Source organism: Vanessa cardui, chromosome 30 (genome assembly GCF_905220365.1).
Source record: "Vanessa cardui chromosome 30, ilVanCard2.1, whole genome shotgun sequence".
Classification (NCBI taxonomy): domain Eukaryota; kingdom Metazoa; phylum Arthropoda; class Insecta; order Lepidoptera; family Nymphalidae; genus Vanessa; species Vanessa cardui.
Window position 1 is genome coordinate 596,558 of NC_061152.1, and position 19,406 is coordinate 615,963.

At 34.7% G+C, this 19,406-nt stretch overlaps 1 protein-coding gene across 1 annotated transcript in view; it reads right to left on the reverse strand.

The window, feature by feature from the left end:
- Positions 1-19,406, reverse strand: part of LOC124542179 (cytoplasmic aconitate hydratase-like) — a 50,471-nt gene that overhangs the window by 11,970 nt on the left and 19,095 nt on the right. The window contains exons 12-13 of the mRNA XM_047120119.1: positions 2,607-2,769; positions 1,532-1,632 (exon numbers count right to left, since the gene is read on the reverse strand). Of these exons, the coding sequence (XP_046976075.1) occupies positions 1,532-1,632; positions 2,607-2,769 (264 nt within the window). The remainder of the gene's footprint in view (positions 1-1,531; positions 1,633-2,606; positions 2,770-19,406) is intronic.

Genomic DNA, 19,406 nt, shown 5'->3' on the forward strand with positions numbered 1-19,406 from the left:
TGACTTTGTATTTTTTAAATGTTGTGAAAGAGTAACTACTGAGTTTCTTAGCGGTTCTTCTCGGTGGAATCTACTTTCCGAACCGGTGGTAGCTTCACTTAATTGTAAAATGACGATTCAAAAGTGCTTGTAAAAGCCTACTTGAATAAAGTTTATTTTGATTTTGATATCACTAATTGAATATTATTATAATGCACTATAATATGCGTGCATATTAGTAGATGATTACGCATTGAAAGGGGTATCCCCTAAGGGGTCAAATAAGGGTTTATACATTTGTATCGAAGTCCATTATTTTTTTATATAGAAACAAGAAACTTTATTTTTGAGATACTTATTAAAAATTAGTAGATACGTTTTTAAGCGTTTATAGGTATTCTACCCCTAAAGGGGTGTAATAAGGGTTGAAAGTTTGTATACTAGTGTATTATATATGTATCGCTAGCATCATACAAGCGCCACTGAATATTCATGTGCTTAATTTGTGTTTATAATTCATCTCGTGCTCGGCGGTGAAGGAAAACATCGTGAGGAAACCGGCATGTGTCTAATTTCAACGAAATTGTTGCACATGTGAATACACAAACGCACACTGGAACAGCGTGGGTGGAATATGCTTCAAACCTTCTCCACAAAGGGAGATGCCTTAGCCCAGCAGTGGGAAATTTACAGACTGTTGTGTTTATAATCATTTATAATAGTATCTTTGTCTAACTTATGTCAAATCTTATAATATATAATAAAGTTATCTTTATTATATATTAGTATTTGTAAGCAAATTAAGGATTTAGACATATGCTATGATACGCTCTCTCTCTCTCTGTTCGATAAAAAAATAAATGAATCTATTTTTACAGCCCAGTTGTAATTAGTGTATTATTATTGTTACTCCTAACATAAATTAATTCGATGAAATGTTGTAATCTAGAGAAATATAAACATTAATGTTAATTTTTGTTTAGATGGTTAATGATTTAATATTTATTTTCTAATTATTAATTAATAATATTTCTTGATTTTGTATTGTACTGTTATAAGTGCATGCCGAGACTACCTGTAATTAGTAGAACATTTTCCTTGATTCAAGTTGTTATATTGTATGTATTCAATGTTTTATTGTATCTACTGTTGGTTGTCGTAAGTAAATAAATAAATATAGTACGACACAAATTAGATGTAGCATCGGAAAATGCAATGGAATGAAAATAAAACCGATTACTGCCGATTTACACAACCAATAGAAACAGCTCCCTATCGCGCCATTCGACGCTATTCGTCGCTATAGATTCACGCGTCAGAGAAAGCAAGTGCATGTAAATCAACGCGTCATATATTAGGTCATATGATAATATAAGTTATTACGTTGTTGTAAAGATCATATTCGCATGAGAAATAAATATTGATAATTTGGTATAGCGTACTCAATTCGGATGTGATCGGTTTTACGAATTTTGCCGATGCGACATCTAAGTTGTGTCGTACTATAAATCTTTGATGTTAAAAGGAGATAAAAGATAGAGAATAAACTCACCCTTAAGTAATAGGTAACGACTCCCGACCCAGGAGACAGGGATGTTTTGATATACGGCAGAACACTGAGGCCTGCCTCTACAGCCTTCTTAGCGAGAAGACCTAGAATTAAAAAAATTATCATCAATTAACTTTATACACTTGGTGGTAGGGCTTTGCGCAAGCCCGTCTGGGTAGGTACCATCCACTCATCAGTTATTCTACCGCCAAACAACAGTGATCAGTATTTTTGTGTTCCGGTTTGAAGGCTGAGTCAGTGTAACTACAGGCACAAGGGACATAACATCTTAGTTCCCAAGGTTGGTGGTGCATTGACGATGTAAGGAATAGTTAATATTTCTTATAGCGTCATTATCTATGGACGATGGTGACCACTTACCATCAGGTGGCCCATATGCTCGTCCGCCAAACCTATACCATAAAAAAAAATATATCCACCCGACTCAGCTTCGTACAGAGTATGATTCGATAAAAAAATTGTAACAGGCAGACAGAGAGAGAAAATAATCTTATTTTGAAAAACGTAACTGTGACGTAAGGGCTCTAAATGATAACCCTAATAATAAAGGGGTAGTACGGACCAATTTGAAAGGGTATTTTTAAGCCATTTAAACCATTACATACATTACATAATCTATGTAATACACAAGAAAATAATTAAATTAAAAGAACACAGTGTAATTAGCAAGGGGTTCATCTCAGTATAAGCTGTGGGAATTTATAGGCTGTTGTTGTTGTTGTTATATGTATGTTATTTTGTCCGTATTTCCCTTATGGCTTTTTAAAACAGTTGGTCTTTTTTTTGTTTTTCAAACATTACAATTGAAGCCATAACAGTAGCACTATTAGCATCGTATCATACGTGTGTACTCCGGGTTTCATGGTTACCCCACTGTTAGGTCCCGGGTTCGTCCAGCCGAGTCGATGTAGATTATCATTAGTTGTCTACGTCGTCTCGGGTCTGGGTGTTTGTGCCGTCGTTACTTCTGATCTTCCACAACACAAGTGCGTTAGCTGCTCACATTGGGATCAGAGTAATGTATGTGATGTTGTCTCATATTTATTTATATACCAACCGGCTCCAAGCATGACGCTAGGGTTGGAAGTGTTCGTGCACGACGTGATCGCTGCGATTATCACGGAGCCATGGTTGATGGTGTAGGTCTTGCCGTCGCTGAATGAGAAGCTGCCCGTCGCGGACAGCTGAGACGGGCTCAGACCGTAACCCTTGAATCCGACCTGTGACAAATAATATGAAATCAGAAGACATCATATATGTCGGGAGCCGAGATGGCCGCGTGGTTAGAACGCGTGCATCTTAACCGACGATTTCGGGTTCAAACCCAGGCAGGTATAGTACGACACAAATTAGATGTAGCATTGGAAAATGCAATGAAATGAAAATAAAACCAATTACTGCCGATTTACACATCCAATAGAAATAGCTCCCTATCGCGCCATTCGACGCTATTCGTCGCTATAGATTCACGCGACAAAGAAAGCAAGTGCATGTAAATCGACGCGTCAAATTGACGAATATATTATGTCATATGATATTACAAGTTATTACATTTGTGTAAAGATCATATTCGCGTGAGAAATAAATATTGATAGTTTGGGATACCGTACTCAATTCGGATGGGATCGGTTTTACGAATTTTACCGATGCGACATCTAAGTTGTGTCGTACTATACCGCTATATAAATATGCTTGTGTCTAATTTCATCGAAATTCTGCAACGTGTGCATTCCACCAACCCGCATTGGAACAGCGTGGTGGAATATGTTCCAAACCCTCTCCTTAATGGAAGAGGAGCAGCAGACCCAGAAATGAGAAATTTACGAGCTGTTACTTTACTTTTTTTTCTTTTATGTATGTCGGAAACCACATATTCAAGAAAAACACTTGTCTAGGAATGCCTATAGTAATTATTAAAAAAACTGTTTGATTGTCATCAGTTGCGTAGCTATCGTAGGGAAAGGTGGTGCAGTGCACCAGGGCCCCCAGAGTTCAGGGGGCCCTCTAAACTAATCTTTAAGCTTCTGAAGCTAGAAAATCACGACTTTGCGCACAAGATTTGGTATCTATAATTTTAAGGAGGGTATAATTTTGCTTAACTTAATTAATTTAATTTATTTTTAAAATTTGACATGAAACTGTATTAAGACTGTATCCGATTGTCTATTTATTTTTATTAATTCTAATGTTTTATTTTATCACTCAACTTTTTACAATGTTGACTTATATAATAATTTCCAAGTAATCTTAGAACACCTGTAAAAAAGTAGGCAATTACCCATTTACGTATTATGACTTTTGCTTAATGTGTATTTTTGTTGTACTACTTGTTGGTGTTGTCAAATATATAAATAAATAAATAAAATAAATAAATAAATCTGAGATGTTTAATTAGTCTGAAATGAGAGTTTAACCACCCAAATATGTTATAAACTGCAGAACGCCCGCCGATATCGATAGGATAGTATTGAGCCTTCGGAACACGTTACACTTTCCCCCCTTTAAAATGGAAAGAGGGGTAGTAGGCCCTACTACACCGAAATACCGACTTGAAATCCAGCAGTACCCTACCCATCGAGGTATCACAGGATCGCATTCTCAAGCTACCCTGACACTCCCAACCTCGCGTGCTTGTCACGTATACTACACACTTCATTGCTATATGTTATTAAATGTGAAAGTTTGTGAGGATGTATGTATGTTCGTTGAGCCGAGATGGCCCAGTGGTTAGAACGCGTGCATCTTAACCGATGATTGCGGATTCAAACCCAGGCAAGCACCGCTGATTCATGTGCTAAATTTGTCGTTATAATTAATCTCGTGCTCAGCGGTGAAGGAAAACATCGTGAGGAAACCTTCATGTGACAAATTTCATAGAATTTCTGCCACATGTGTATTCCACCAATCCGCATTGGAACAGCGTGGTGGAATATGTTCCAAACCTTCTCCTCAAAGGGAGAGGAGGCCTTTAGCCCAGCAGTGGGAATTTACAGGCTGTTGTTGTTGGCAGTGCAGTGTTAACGCATGAAAGCAAAGAGTGCACAAGCATAGTTTTTTGAAAAATATACCAAAGCAGTTGTGATAGTATTAAAAATAAGTATGAATCTTCTATGTATGTTCGTTACTCTTTCACGAAAAAACTACTCAACGGATTTTGATGAAATTTTACAGTAATAAGGTTGTACATCGGAATAACACATAGGCAATTTGAACATAATATAGCGATACGTTTCAAGTACCCGTGCGAAGCCGGGCCGGGTTGCTAGTCATTATCATTACATAGTATAAAATGTCTGTCCGTATGTATGCTTAAATCTACAAAATTACGCAAGAGATTTTGATGTAGTATTTTTTATATATAGAGCGATTCGAGAGGAATCTTTTTGTATATAATACATGGACAATATAGTAGAGAAACACTGACAATAGGCTATTTGACTGGTTTTTAAAATCCATTTTATATTATTTAGTAGAAGTTAAGGAACCCAGTAAAAGTTGTGTTTTTTATTTCTAGTACATATTTGCCGAAAAATATCATCTTAAAAATTCCATATTTAAATAACGCGCGAAAACGCTACTCGGACAATATGGCGCTGCAATGGGCTCGGTGACGTCACTTTCCTGTATTCCTATCTGTAGTACATATAGTAGAAAAGCAAGGTTTACAAGAAAGTAACTTCATCATAAGCCCGACCAATAAGTAGCGTTTTGTGTCGCGTGACAAACGTTTGAAAAAAGGCATTTTTATATATTGAATTTTGAATAAATTAAGTATTATTTTCAACTTACGTTAGTGAACAACCATTTCTAAACTCATAATATACACTGATTACAATGATTCACAATTTATTTTTCGCTTTGTCAAATATCCTATTCTGTCATTCTCTACCATATTTAGTATCAGCATTGCACACGTGCGAAGCCGGGTCGCGTCACTAGTTTCAGACAAATCACCAAAACATTCAAATCATGAAAACACAGTGACATATTTTTTCGAAACAAACGCGGAAGTTATAAGTCCATTGTTGTGCGTGTCACATTGACACTTATTACAATGTAAACAAAGCACATTTTCGCTTACGTTACATTTCGTATGTGCCCAATTGGACTTACGAGACCTTGCAGAGTAAGCACAGACGCAATACATATTTTTACACGCGGTTTTTCATTTCTTTATTATAGATTTTTTTTAGAGATGATTTATTTCCCATTAAGAACAAAGTTTACTTACATAGGAAACTTAAACTAGTAAAATAATAATAAACATATATATAGTTAATGGTGAACTTATTTATACAAACATTCAAATAAAGTTTGACAGTATGTTTTTAATTTAGCTTTAAATTTCAAAAAATATTTTTCGTTTAATATTTCTTTCGGTAGATTATTGTACGTTAGCGCTCCCTCAAATTGTATAGTTTTGTTACCATAATGTTTAGTTCTAGACTTAGGTATTTGTAATTTATGTATATTACGTGTATAGTATTTGTGTGATTTAGTCTTAAAAGTAGTTTGTGTGTGTGTAGATCCTGAGAGATTTTTTCTTATAAGTATGCATGTTTTGTATTTGTATAATTGTGCTACAGATAGTGTATCAGTTTCTTGTAAAATATTATATTATTTTAAATGACTGACGTTTGATCTTAACTAACGCTTAAGTGACCAGTCTAATTTTGGACCTTTGGGGCGCATTCATTTATAACATACAAACGCCCTGGTTTCACACGGATGCAATACTGCTACTAAATATAAATAAATAAATATAAGACATCACACACATTACTCTGATCCCAATGTGAGTAGCTAAAGCACTTGTGTTGTGGAAGATCAGAAGTAACGACGGCACAAACACCCAGACCCGAGACGATACTACAGAATATGTATTAATGACATCACATTTTTTTTATGGTATAGGTTGGCGGAACAGCATATGGGCCACCTGATGTTAAGTGGTCACCATCACCCATAGACAATGACGCTGTAAGAAATATTAACTATTCCTTACATCGTCAATGCGCCACCAACCTTGGGAACTAAGATGTTATGTCCCTTGTGCCTGTAGTTACACTGGCTCGATCACCCTTCAAACTGGACTAACTTCTAAAATTATCAGTGTTTCATTACTATATTGTCCATGTATTATATACAAAAACATTCCTCTCGAACCACTCAATCTATTGAATAAAACCGCATCAAAATCCGTTTCGTAATTTCAAAGATCTAAGCATACATAGGGTCAGACAGCGGTGAGCGACTTTGTTTTATACTGTGTAATGATGATGAATAAAAAAAATGAATAGAGGGAAACTCCATCTTTATATTAATTACGTATCAGTCTAAAGGAACATAATTAATAAAAAGTGATTAGTTTTGTATTTATATAAATTCAACGGGACCATGATTAAATATACTAAAAGATATTATTTGACAAAGAAATACTTTTCTTATTATATAGGTAGGCGGGCGAATAAATGGACCACTTGGTGGTAAGTGGTCATAAGCGCTGTTGGAAATATTGACCATTCCTAAGATGTATCATCTTAGCTCCCAAGGTTGGTGGTACATTGACGATGTAAGGAATAGTTAATATTTCTTACAGCGTCATTGTCTATGGGTGATGGTGACCACTTGCCATCAGGTGGCCCATATGCTCGTCCGCCAAACTATAACATAAAAAAAATGATGTTATGTCCCTTGTGCCTGTTACACTGGCTCACTCACCGTTCAAACTATCTGACGTTAAAAATCTTATGAGTAGGTGGTACCACGCAATTTAAAATTTAATTTTCAATTGCTATAATAAACAGACAAACACCACAACACATACATAAATATAAAACATATATACTAACTGCGGAACAAAATGGCTGATTAAGACGATTTTGCCTCATATATAATAAATATATATAACATCACGTTCATTCGATTACAGATATAGTTTATTATATGTTGAATAGTTTGTGATTATCTGTGGGAGAAAACACTCTGTAAGTATATCTTTTCTTTATTGTTATAACTAGCGACGCGACTGTAAATATATATATTATATTATATACCTATACAAAAAGCTTTTACGGCTGTTTCAAACAATTAAAGACATACTGATTTATATGATATATTCAATGTATATAATGTTCGTGAGCTGAGATGGCCCAGTGGTTAGAACGCGTGCATCTTAACCGATGATTGCGGGTTCATACCAAACACTACTGAATATTCACGTGCTTAATATGTGTTTATAATTCATCCCGTGCTCGGTAAAGAGGAAACCTGCATGTGTCTAATTTCATAGAAATTCGGCCACATGTGTATTCCACTACATTGGAACAGCGTGGTAGAATAGAATATATTTTAGAATATATTTTAGGGAGAAGAGGTCTTAGCCCAGCAGTGGGATATTTACAGGCTGTTGTTGTTATGTATTTAGGTTACTTAATTAAATTAATTAAGAATAATGCAGTATTCTATATATTTCTCGCTTCGTAAAAAAGGCATTATTTTTCATAAATATTAAAGAATAGAAAATAGCTTATTTTATATATTATAATTTCAAAGATATTACAGATTTAAAACTCAGCGACGTAGCGGCTGTATGCTTAGATCTTTAAAACTTAGATAAGAGTGAATCGCGAAGGTTTTTATATATAATACATGGACAATATAGTAAAGAAACACTGATAATTTTACAAGTTTCTACTGTGATGTCGTAAATAAACAAATTCTGTAGTAAATTTAGTATCAATATATTGTATTATTTTTAACCTTTTTATTTTCATTTTTAACGTTTTATTTTCTATTTCTTTTTTAATTTTTTTTTTGTGTGCATAGTTTTTTATATGTAATGGGCAGAAAGACCTGTTGACTTCCAGGCAGGATACATTACATACATATATAATTGTATTTAACTAATATGATTGTATATTTTAAATGTTGAAAAAGAGCAAATACTGAGTTTCTTGTCGGTTCTTCTCTGTGGAATCTACTTTCCGAACCGGTGGTAGTGCTTGAAAAAGCCCACTTGAATAAAGTTTATTTTGATTTTATTTTTGATTGTTGTTATTATTTTTCTATTCTCAGTATCTTTAATGTTATATGTGAGAACTGTTATTAGCTTAATAGTTATTAAGTATTTATTATTTTGTTTATCAACGGCTGTATGTTCTCCAATTAAATAAATAAATAAATAAAGCCGAAACATTAGCAGGATGGACAACGAAAATGAATGGGCGTGTAATGCGGAGGAATGAGGAACATATTGTGAGGAAGGCCTTGAGCATGGTGGATGGATATAGAGGTAGAGGACGACCAAGGAAACGATGGATGGATTGTGTGAAAGACGATATGGTTACAAAGAGTGTTACTTTTGAGATGACGTCTGACAGAGAAGTATGGAAGGAGAAGACATGCTGCACTGACCCCAAATAATATTGGGATAAGGGCCAAGTCGGGGCAGATTGCTAGTATATAAAACACAACACAAATTTAACGATACACATTTAAAAATGACAATTATCTTAACGATTCAATAATCATTAACGCATTAGTAATATTCTTTTAATTATAAGAACGTCATTAAATGTATTTAACATTGAGTGGACTTAAGTCATTTTGTCTTAATGAATATCTAATTAAATAATGACGTCACTAATTAAAACAATATTATACTAACCAGTATTATGTTTGTTTGTATTGCAGACATTTTTTTTTAAAAGCTATGCCAGCGACTTCATGCGCAATTCTATTAAAAAAAAGTTTAAAGATACTCTTTTTACATCAACTATTCGACGGTGAAAGTCTCATCCAAATCGGTCAAGACGTTCCAGAGATTAGCCGGAACATACAGAAATGAAAAATACATACATATGCATTTATCGAAAAGCGGTAATTTTTAAATTTTTGTTTGCCCGTCTATTTGTTCCGGCTAATCTCTGGAACGGCTGGACCGATTTTGACGGGACTTTCACTGGCAGATAGCTGATATAATAGGGAGTAACTTAGGCTACAATAATATACTAATAATATTTTTTTGTTAAATTAAAACGCGTACAAGGTAGTATCTAACTAAATGCAATCAAATGCATGTATGTCAGATTCAGGCCTGTGACGAATAATGAACATTTTACATAAAAAAAAAATACAACAAAATTCTTTATTAATTTGTAAAACTATTAATTATTACAATTACCTCAACCGCAGACGTCGATAACGATATATCATTGAATAAAAAAAAAACCGAGTTACGATAATATTCGAAATAGGTTATAGTTTAAAACGCCTATGTCAAGAGTACCGATCTTTCTGCCTAAAAACATTTAACACCTTCATAGACAATATTTAGAATACAGCGAATATTGCATTTTAATCGCATCATATTAAAAAACTAAATGCTACTAAACCAACTATGAACGTATAACAACAGCCTGTAAATTCCCACTGCTAGGCTAAAGGCCTCCTCTCCCTTTGAGGAGAAGGTTTGGAACATATTCCACCACGCTGTTCCAATGCGGGTCGGTGGAATAGACATGTGGCAGAATTTCTATGAAATTTGTCACATGCAATGCAAATTAAGCACATGAATCAGTGGTGCTTGCCTGGGTTTGGACCCGCAATCATCGGTTAAGATGCGCACTTTCTTACCACTGGGCCATCTCGACTCAACTATGAACGTATATTATATAATTATTTATATACAACAACAACAGCCTGTAAATTTCCCGCTGCTGAGCTAAGGATTCCTGTCCGGTTGAGGAGAAAGTTTGGAAGACATTCCAACACGCTAAGCGGGTCGACGGATTCACATGTGGCATATTTAGACACATGCGGGTTTCCTCACGATGTTTTCCTTCACTCGAGATAATTGGTTTGTACTGGTTTGAACCAGTAATTATATCGGTTAAGATGTACGCGTTCCAGGGCTCTTTATTTATATAATATACTATTAATATCCCACTTCTAAGGTGCTGCGAAAAGAATGTCTGAAGCAATTTCTAACCCAGTGCTCCAATACGGATTAGAGCTGGCATCAATAAAAAAACACTGTTTTTATATTTGTCTGAAAATGTATATATTATCTTATAGTAGGCAATATGCTATATTTTATAATAATACTAGCGACCCGGCTTCGCACGTGTATTATACTGATAAATATTTACAGGTTTTTTCTTTAATTTTTGATAACAAATTAGAAACATCTAAAATTATCATCGTTTCTTTACTATAATGTCCATGTATTATATACAAAAAACTTCCTCTCGAATCACTCTATCTATTAAAATAAACCGCATCAAAATCCGTTGTGTAATTTCAAAGATCTATCCATACATAGATACAGACAGCGGTAAACGACTTTGTTTTATACTATGTAATGAAATTCATTCCAGTACAAAATCTCGATTATTATTCAAAGGCAAATTGTCTTTTACCCGAATTTGAATACGACCACAGCATGCGGCTTACAGATACTAACCACAAAAATTGATAAAAAAAAAACAATCAAATATATACGACGAAAGTTACATAATTCAAAACGTAATATAAACTTCGGTGTCAATCGTGAGTGAGTTCGGAAAAGTGTAAAAAGATTAAAAAAAAAAAAGAATATCATATCATATATAATCATTTTTAATCTGTACAAATCTGTAAAACATATCCCAAGTGACAGTTTGCGTTTCGTTACTTACATCATAATTATTTAAACTGAAATCTGACAGATACTCAAAAGAAGTGTTCTTTTTTTTTAATGGCAAAGAAACATTTTACACAGATTATCTTATCAACTCAAAAAGTATTTAAGGATGAACGATAAAGTCTAGAGAAGAAAGAAATACAGGAAATACGAATTCAAGAGGAAAATAAACAAAAAAACAGGAAGGATTCCTGTCAGATTTTATTGCAAAGTCGCCATTTTTAATAGACACGCACTTCGGTCATTTGGTGATTCAGTTTATGAATTAGAAAAAGCGTCATAAAGCTGTTTCATTAAATAGCCGATCTGTGGACGAACATCACGGTGGAAAATGCACCAATGGCGCAACGGTATGAATACTTTTCGACCAATCACGAGTTGATATCTTCGATCAATCAAGCTATCGTCCAATGACATCGCGTCAATTTTCTGTGTTTATTTGACTTTCTTCCTCATATACAATCGGGGTAAGAAAAGGTTCGTCACCTTAAGATCTATTTTCGTGTGCTCAGTACGAGCGATAATCTGCTCTACCGATCGAGAATGACGTATTGCGTCGCAATGATTTGACGTTTAGATTCAAAAGGTACTAAGAGCTTTAGACTCGATAAAGGAATTAATTTGAAAACTGACGGAGGTTTTCTTACTCTGACTGTACATTGTATAAGTTCGTAGCGTCAATAGGGAATTGGTTTGTGGGCCTAACGATCACATGACCAATTCTGATACCTTGGGCTATTCTCGTATCCAATAACACACAAGAAATAAAACTTGAAACTTAATAATTTGGGGTATTGACTTATCTTAATTAAAAAATAAAACTCTCATTAATACTTGAAGTATTTTTATCTGTGTGGTAATATTGTTTTATATATTGTAAAAACTTGTACTACTTAGTGTTAGTACCTGGTGGCAGGTAGGTCACCATTACCCATAGACAATGACGCTGTAAGAAATATTAACTATTCCTTACATCGTCAATGTGCCACCAACCTTGGGAACTAAGACGCTATGTCCCTTGTGCCTGTAGTCACTAGCTCACTCACCCTTCAAACCGGAACCCAACAATAGTGAGTACTGTTATTTAGCGGTAGAATAACTGATGAGTGGGTGGTACCTAGACGGGCTTGTACAAAGCCCTGCCACCAAGTAAAATAACATATAAATAAAGATAAGCTTCACTTAATTTATTAAATGACGATTCAAAAGTGCTTGTAAAAGCCTTCTTGAATAGCGTTTATTTTGATTTGATTTGTTAAGTAGAATCGACCAGTTCCGACTAAGCTAAACATAATCTTTGTGAGAAATTATCGAAGTTCTATTATTATAAGTTAGTCGAAGCGCCCTTTGACAATTGGTTCCAGGAGAAACAATCATATCGGCGAATAATTTGTCAACAGACGAATATGTTTAAAATAAAATACTTAGATTAGTTCCATACATAAATTCGTACAATACTTTATAAGTAAAATAAAGTAAAGTAACAGCCTGTACATTTCCCACTGCTGAGATAAGGCCTCCTCTTCCATTAAGGAGAGGGTTTGGAACATATTCCATTGTACTTTATATTTTTTTGCTGTCGGTACTCATTCGACTGTCTATATGATAGGCGGAGACAAAACAGTTACAAATATTTTCTTTTCTGTATGACGACCGTTTTTTTTTTTTTTTAATTTGTTAGCCATAACAACAGGCACAAGGGACATAACAAATTAGTTCCCACGATTAGTGACTGACAGCGATATTGTCTATGGGTTGTGGTGACCACGTACTATCAGGCAGGCCATTTGCTCATCCGAATACATATACCATAAAAGAATTTCAACTTAACAAACAAAAAAAATCTTTTTCTATTTAAAACTTGACTATTGAACCATTTTTGCAACCGTGTTAAGCCGGGAAGGGTTGCTAGATTTAATTTAAAAAAAAATACCTAGCCCTGGAGCCAGCCATGTGGTCGGTCTATACTAGTATAAACAAAAGAGTAAAAGTAACAGCCTGTAAATTTCCAACAGCTGGGATAAGGCCTCCTCTTCCATTAAGGAGAGGGCTTGGAACATATTCCACCACGCTGTGCCAATGCGGGTTGGTGGAATGCACATGTGGCACAATTTCGATGAAAATAGACACATGCAGGTTTCCTAACGATGTTTTCCTTCACCGTCGAGCACGAAATAAAGCACATATATATATAGTGGTGCTTGTCTGGGTTTGAACCCGCAATCTCAGCTCAATATAGCAGCTAGTGTATACTAATGCTAATATATCATAAATGTGAAAGTTACTCTATCCGTCCATCACAGATAAACCATTAAACCGAAATCTATGTTTTTTCCATAAAGGCAAATTTAAACTCCAAGGAGCATGAGCTCGTAGGCTTTTTGTTCGCCTAATACCTAACGAGCAAACCTCGAACCGCAAGCAAAACCGAGGACAGCAAACAATGATGTTCTAGTAAACAGATATGTCATTAACGCGCAAAAAATGAAGACTAGAAAACGTCCCAATTGGGACGTTTGCCTTTAGTCGTTTTACGCCAGTAATACGTTATAATACATCATAATTATGTAGTAATACGTTTTGCGTATTTCAAACATCTAATTATCCCTTTTACTTATTGTGTTTATCAAGCTATCCTTTTTACTTGTAACGAAATCTAAAATAAACGGTCCCCGGGGCGGCACACTTTTTTCATATATATACATATCTGTTTATTAGAATATCATTGACAACAAAACAATTAAATAATCACACTTTCCTATATCTCATTAACAAATAGAGGATTAACGAACGATCGTTAATTAATGACTTCCAATACGCGCCATCCCCATCCTCCTCGCTATAAATACGCAAGGTTATTGCCAATTTTAATCAGTTGCAATCTTGCATTCGATGTGTCAACATCTAAAAGTGTTAAATATAGTGACAGTGGTTAGGTATAATATCTGTATCAAAATTTGAATTTAGTTGAAAGGTATGTATAGAAATAATTTGTATATTTTACTATTTAAATATTGTGCCAAAAATAACGTTTTAGTACATAATCTTCCAAACATTTTGAAATACCTTCATTTTGAAAATCATTCAAATGATAATGCTATGTTTAGTATAATGTTTACGTTGACAAATTAGTTAGGGTATAACTAGGGTATAAAATTTATATTTTTAAAATACCATTTTTAATCTGTACTGTTAATATCAAACAAATATATCTATTCTTAATCTGCAATAATCTGTTCGTCGGAGCTGTCAGATGCTCATTTGATAGTGTCAAAGTTCTATCACTGGGTGTTTGACAGTTCTCACTGGGAGACAAACGTGCAGTTTTTTTTTTTAAATTTCATCTTGATGCAGAGAACACGTCACAAACTTTTTTTTCATATTCCACCAAGCATTAACAATTTGTATTGACGTCCCAAGCTCTATGGTGCCAAGGCGGTTGAGAGACCTTATTGACTTGAAATTTCAAGTTATATACTGTTACTGTTGACTGTTATTATATCCCCAGTAGACATGTTTCAGTTCTGTCACTGGGTATATGATTACTGTCACTGGTGACCAACAGAATTCAGTATCACGTATACCGAAAATTAGACATCATTTGTCACTGGGGTTGTGATTATTGGTTATGAAAATTATGAGAAATATCATAGGTAATCCACATTGGAACAGCGTGGTATACTAGGCTCTAAAACCTTCTCAAATGGTCCTATAGAGCAGTGAAATACTGAGTGTGAAAACCCTGATTGGTGAGATAATTTGACCGCACATTTCTCAATTTTCACCGATTCAGTAGATATTGTATACTAAACAAAGTCGCTTCCTGTTTGTAGGCTTGGATCTTTTAAACTAGGCAACGCATTTTGATGCGGTTTCCATCAATAAGTAGAGCGATTCAAGAGGAAGATTTACATGTATAATACATGCATATTATAGCAGAGAAAAGCTTATAATTTCAAAATTCCTAGCGGAAAGTAACATGATTTCTTCCTTCTGTGTTGGTCATCAATATAATAGTTTTATATGTGTATATGTATACTATATGTAGTTGCACGAGAAATATATTTATCAATGGTAGTCGTCACTAGCTCAGTAGACAGTTGTCATGTCACTGGGTTATTGATTACTGCCATTGAAAATATCATATATAGAGAAAAATCAGAAGAATATTATGCCAATATATATATACACATCCAAGACAGCGTAAGGCTAATGTGTATTTACTTAATATTTAGTTGTTTATATTTGTGGTACTTCTTGTTAATTAGTGGTAAAGTTTTCTGCTAGTTTAGATAGGTATCATCATCAGATATTCTACCAAACAGTACACCGTATTATGTCCGGTTTCAAAGTAGAGCCAATGTACTACAGGCACAAGAGACATAACATCTTACCCAAAGTTATAAAGATGTACAACATATACAATCAAATGTATCAATCTTAATTCATATTTTTTTACGTATTTTTTTTTTCAGATATTTGTATTCTTGTATATTTTTAATGATAGTTTTCACAGACTCAGAAGATATTACATATTATCACTGGGTTTTTGATTACTACCACTGAAATTAATTTTCGAACACTAATCAAGTACTACACAACATAAAAACTCATTATTGTACCTACAGTCTTACAGTGTCAGTATTCATACTCTCAGCGGATGTTCTTAATCATCACTGGGTGTATGATTACTGCCACTGGTAAGACAAAACTTCGAGTATAAGAAAAGCAGTCGAAGAAATTACTGGCAAACATAATTCCGCCGAAGATTTTAATATTGTTATGTTAAGTCGTTCGTGTTAGTTGTCACACGCTCAGGGGATGTTTAAGTCCATCACTGGGTTTGTGATTACTGCCACTGGGAAGACGACACTACGAAAGAGACTCAAAAACGAAATCAAAATGGCAAGAAGAAATATGTGTCTGTGTATATAAATAACTGTAAGTCTCCTGTGTTAGTATTCACACGCTCAGGGGATATTTAAGTAAATCACTGGGTTTGTGATTACTGCCACTGGGAAGACGACACTACGAAAGAGACTCAAAAACGAAATCAAAATGGCAAGAAGAAATATGTGTATGTGTATATAAATAACTGTAAGTCTCCTGTGTTAGTATTCACACGCTCAGGGGATGTTTTATTCCATCACTGGGTTTGTGATTACTGCCACTGGGAAGACGTCACTACGCAAAAACTTATCGAAAATCAAAATGGCAAGAAGAAATATGTGTCTGTGTATATAAATACTGTCATTCGCCTGTGTTAGTATTCACACGCTCAGGGGATGTTTTATTCTATCACTGGGTTTGTAATTACTGCCACTGGGAAGACGACACTACGAAAGAGACTCAAAAACGAAATCAAAATGGCATGAAGAATTATGTGTATCTGGATATAAATACTGTCAGTCGCCTGTGTTAGTATTCACACGCTCAGGGGATGTTTTAGTCCATCACTGGGTTTGTGATTACTGCCGCTGGGAAGACGACACTACGAAAGAGACTCAAAAACGAAATCAAAATGGCAAGAAGAAATATGTGTCTGTGTATATAAATAACTGTAAGTCTCCTGTGTTAGTATTCACACGCTCAGGGGATGTTTTATTCCATCACTGGGTATGTGATTACTGCCGCTGGGAAGACGAAACTACGAAAAAACTCATCGAAAATCAAAATGGCATGAATAAATATGTGTCTATGTATATAAATACTGTCAGTCGCCTGTGTTAGTATTCACACGCTTAGGGGATGTTTTATTCCATCACTGGGTTTGTGATTACTGCCGCTGGGAAGACGTCACTTCGAAAAAGACTGAAAAACAAAATCAAAATGGCAAGAAGAAGTAAGTGTCTGTGTATCCAAATACTGTCAGTCCCTTGTGTCAGTTGTCACACGCTCCGGGGATGTTTTAGACCATCACTGGGTTTGTGATTACTGCCGCTGGCAAGACAAAACTTCGATACAGACTTTTATATGAAAAAACAGTCGAAAAATATCTTGCACTGACAGTTCTCAGTATATGTAGTTACCTGTGTTAGTATTCACACGCTCAGGGGATGTTTCAGTCCATCACTGGGTTTGTGATTACTAACGCGGAGGATAAAAACCAAATATCCAATGTACGGAACAGAGAAGCCATTATCACGTACACGTAACTATAACTCATGGAATCAATCGAAACACTGAACTTGGAGGGAAATTATTATGGTTTTTTATTTTATGTTTTTTCATCAAGTAGAATGAATAATGCCCTGTATGTTTTTCAATGCGAATATTTATAGATGATGTCTGATGAATCAGAAGGTCATCTGCAACAAGAGTACAGCTGAGTTTCGACCTACAAGCCGTATAAGAGGTATACATAATTGCTTTTTCTTTCTATATTAAATATTTTATATTATGAGGAGAATTATAGTTTATTAGTGTGACTATCCGAACGACATACGTCAAACTGACAGATGACTTTTAATTTCATTAAATTTTTGGCGCGAAATAAGCGTATCATTCAATCAATATCATTCATATCAATCGTCAAATGGATTGAGTATTTTGCTCTTAATAATTATTATTTAGTTTACTTTTTTTTTTTACTTTTGTTCTTGTGACAAATTTAGTAGAAGTAATTTTCTTCCGTTATTAATATAATATATTTTTATTCATTTTTCGTTCTTAACAGCAATTTGGTGACAATCTTCCATCGACTAAGTATCGTAAACCTTACCAGTGGCAGTTATCACACGCTCAGAGGACGTTCCAAATCGTCACTGGGTTTGTGATTACTGCCACTGGGGGGCGTGGCTTCAGTGAGACAATCAGCGAAGGCGCTCTAAGCAAACATCTCTCAATAATAGTGATCACTTGCACTGTGGATATTTATCAATTTATCACTGGGCAAGAGATACACTGTTAGCGGAGATAACTTGCAACATTTATAATGCTAACTGTTTCTTAGACAGGATGTAAAAACGACAGCAAATATAAGAACAAATTACATCATAATTTTATATTGCTTTCTTATATAGGATGTGAAAAACGACTGCAAATATAAGAATAAAATTGTGTCATATATTAATATTTTTGTGTATATTTGTTTTATGTTTTCAATTATTTTGTTTTATATATGGATCCATTCATTTATTACGTAAGATGTTTGGGGAGGGGGTGTTTTAATTGAGAGAAAGAATTATATTATTTGAAAAAGATTACCAAAACGCCATTACCAAGATGCCAATTTACTCAGATGCGTCCCTAAACAACCTTTGAAATTACAAATAAACAATTCAAAAATTGTTATTCTGAAAAATAAACATACAAATAAACCAAACGCAATCATTGCTTTTGTTTTTAAACAGCCCCCCTGTTCGGTAGCTAGGGTTTTAGGTATAGGTCGGCCTATTCTTATTTATTTCTTTAATAGGTGGTCAAAAACTAGCGAAAATACGTGCTAAATTAATGGTCCCTAAGACACATGTATATTATTTTTATGGGTATTTAGAAATTGACACAACACTAGTGAAATTTTCTATTTTAAAAAACACATTTAAAAGATCCGACTCGCTTTAAAAATATCATTTGGTAACTTGAATGAAAATACAAAAACATTGTTTCTTTACTCTATTCCAACCATACTGCAACCCTATGCAAGAGTCAAATAGACAACATCTGACAGCGAATCGACGCAATCTCATTGTGGTCGAGAGCTTGATTAGTCTGTGACGTCACTGTCGATTTGCAAATGGCGTATCGAACATCGACGAAACAATTATCAGAATGATGGGAGTAAAATTAAAGTGTATATAAGTAGTTAAGTACAATAGTGTTGTGTTATAAATAGAGATATTTTAATCATAAACTCTTAGTAAAAGTAAAGTAACAGCCTGTAAATTTCCCACTGCTGGGCTAAGACCTCCTCTTCCATTAAGGCGAGGGTTTGGAACAAATACAACCACGCCATTCCAATGCGGGTTGGTGGAATGCACATGTGGCAGAATTTCTACGAAATTAGACACATGCAGGTTTCCTCACGATGTTTTCCTTCACCGCCGAGCTCGAGATGAATTATAAACACAAATTAAGCACATATATAGCGGTGCTTGCCTGGGTTTGAACCCGAAATCATCGGTTAAGATGCACACGTTCTAACCACTGGGCCATCGCAGCTCATGAGAATCA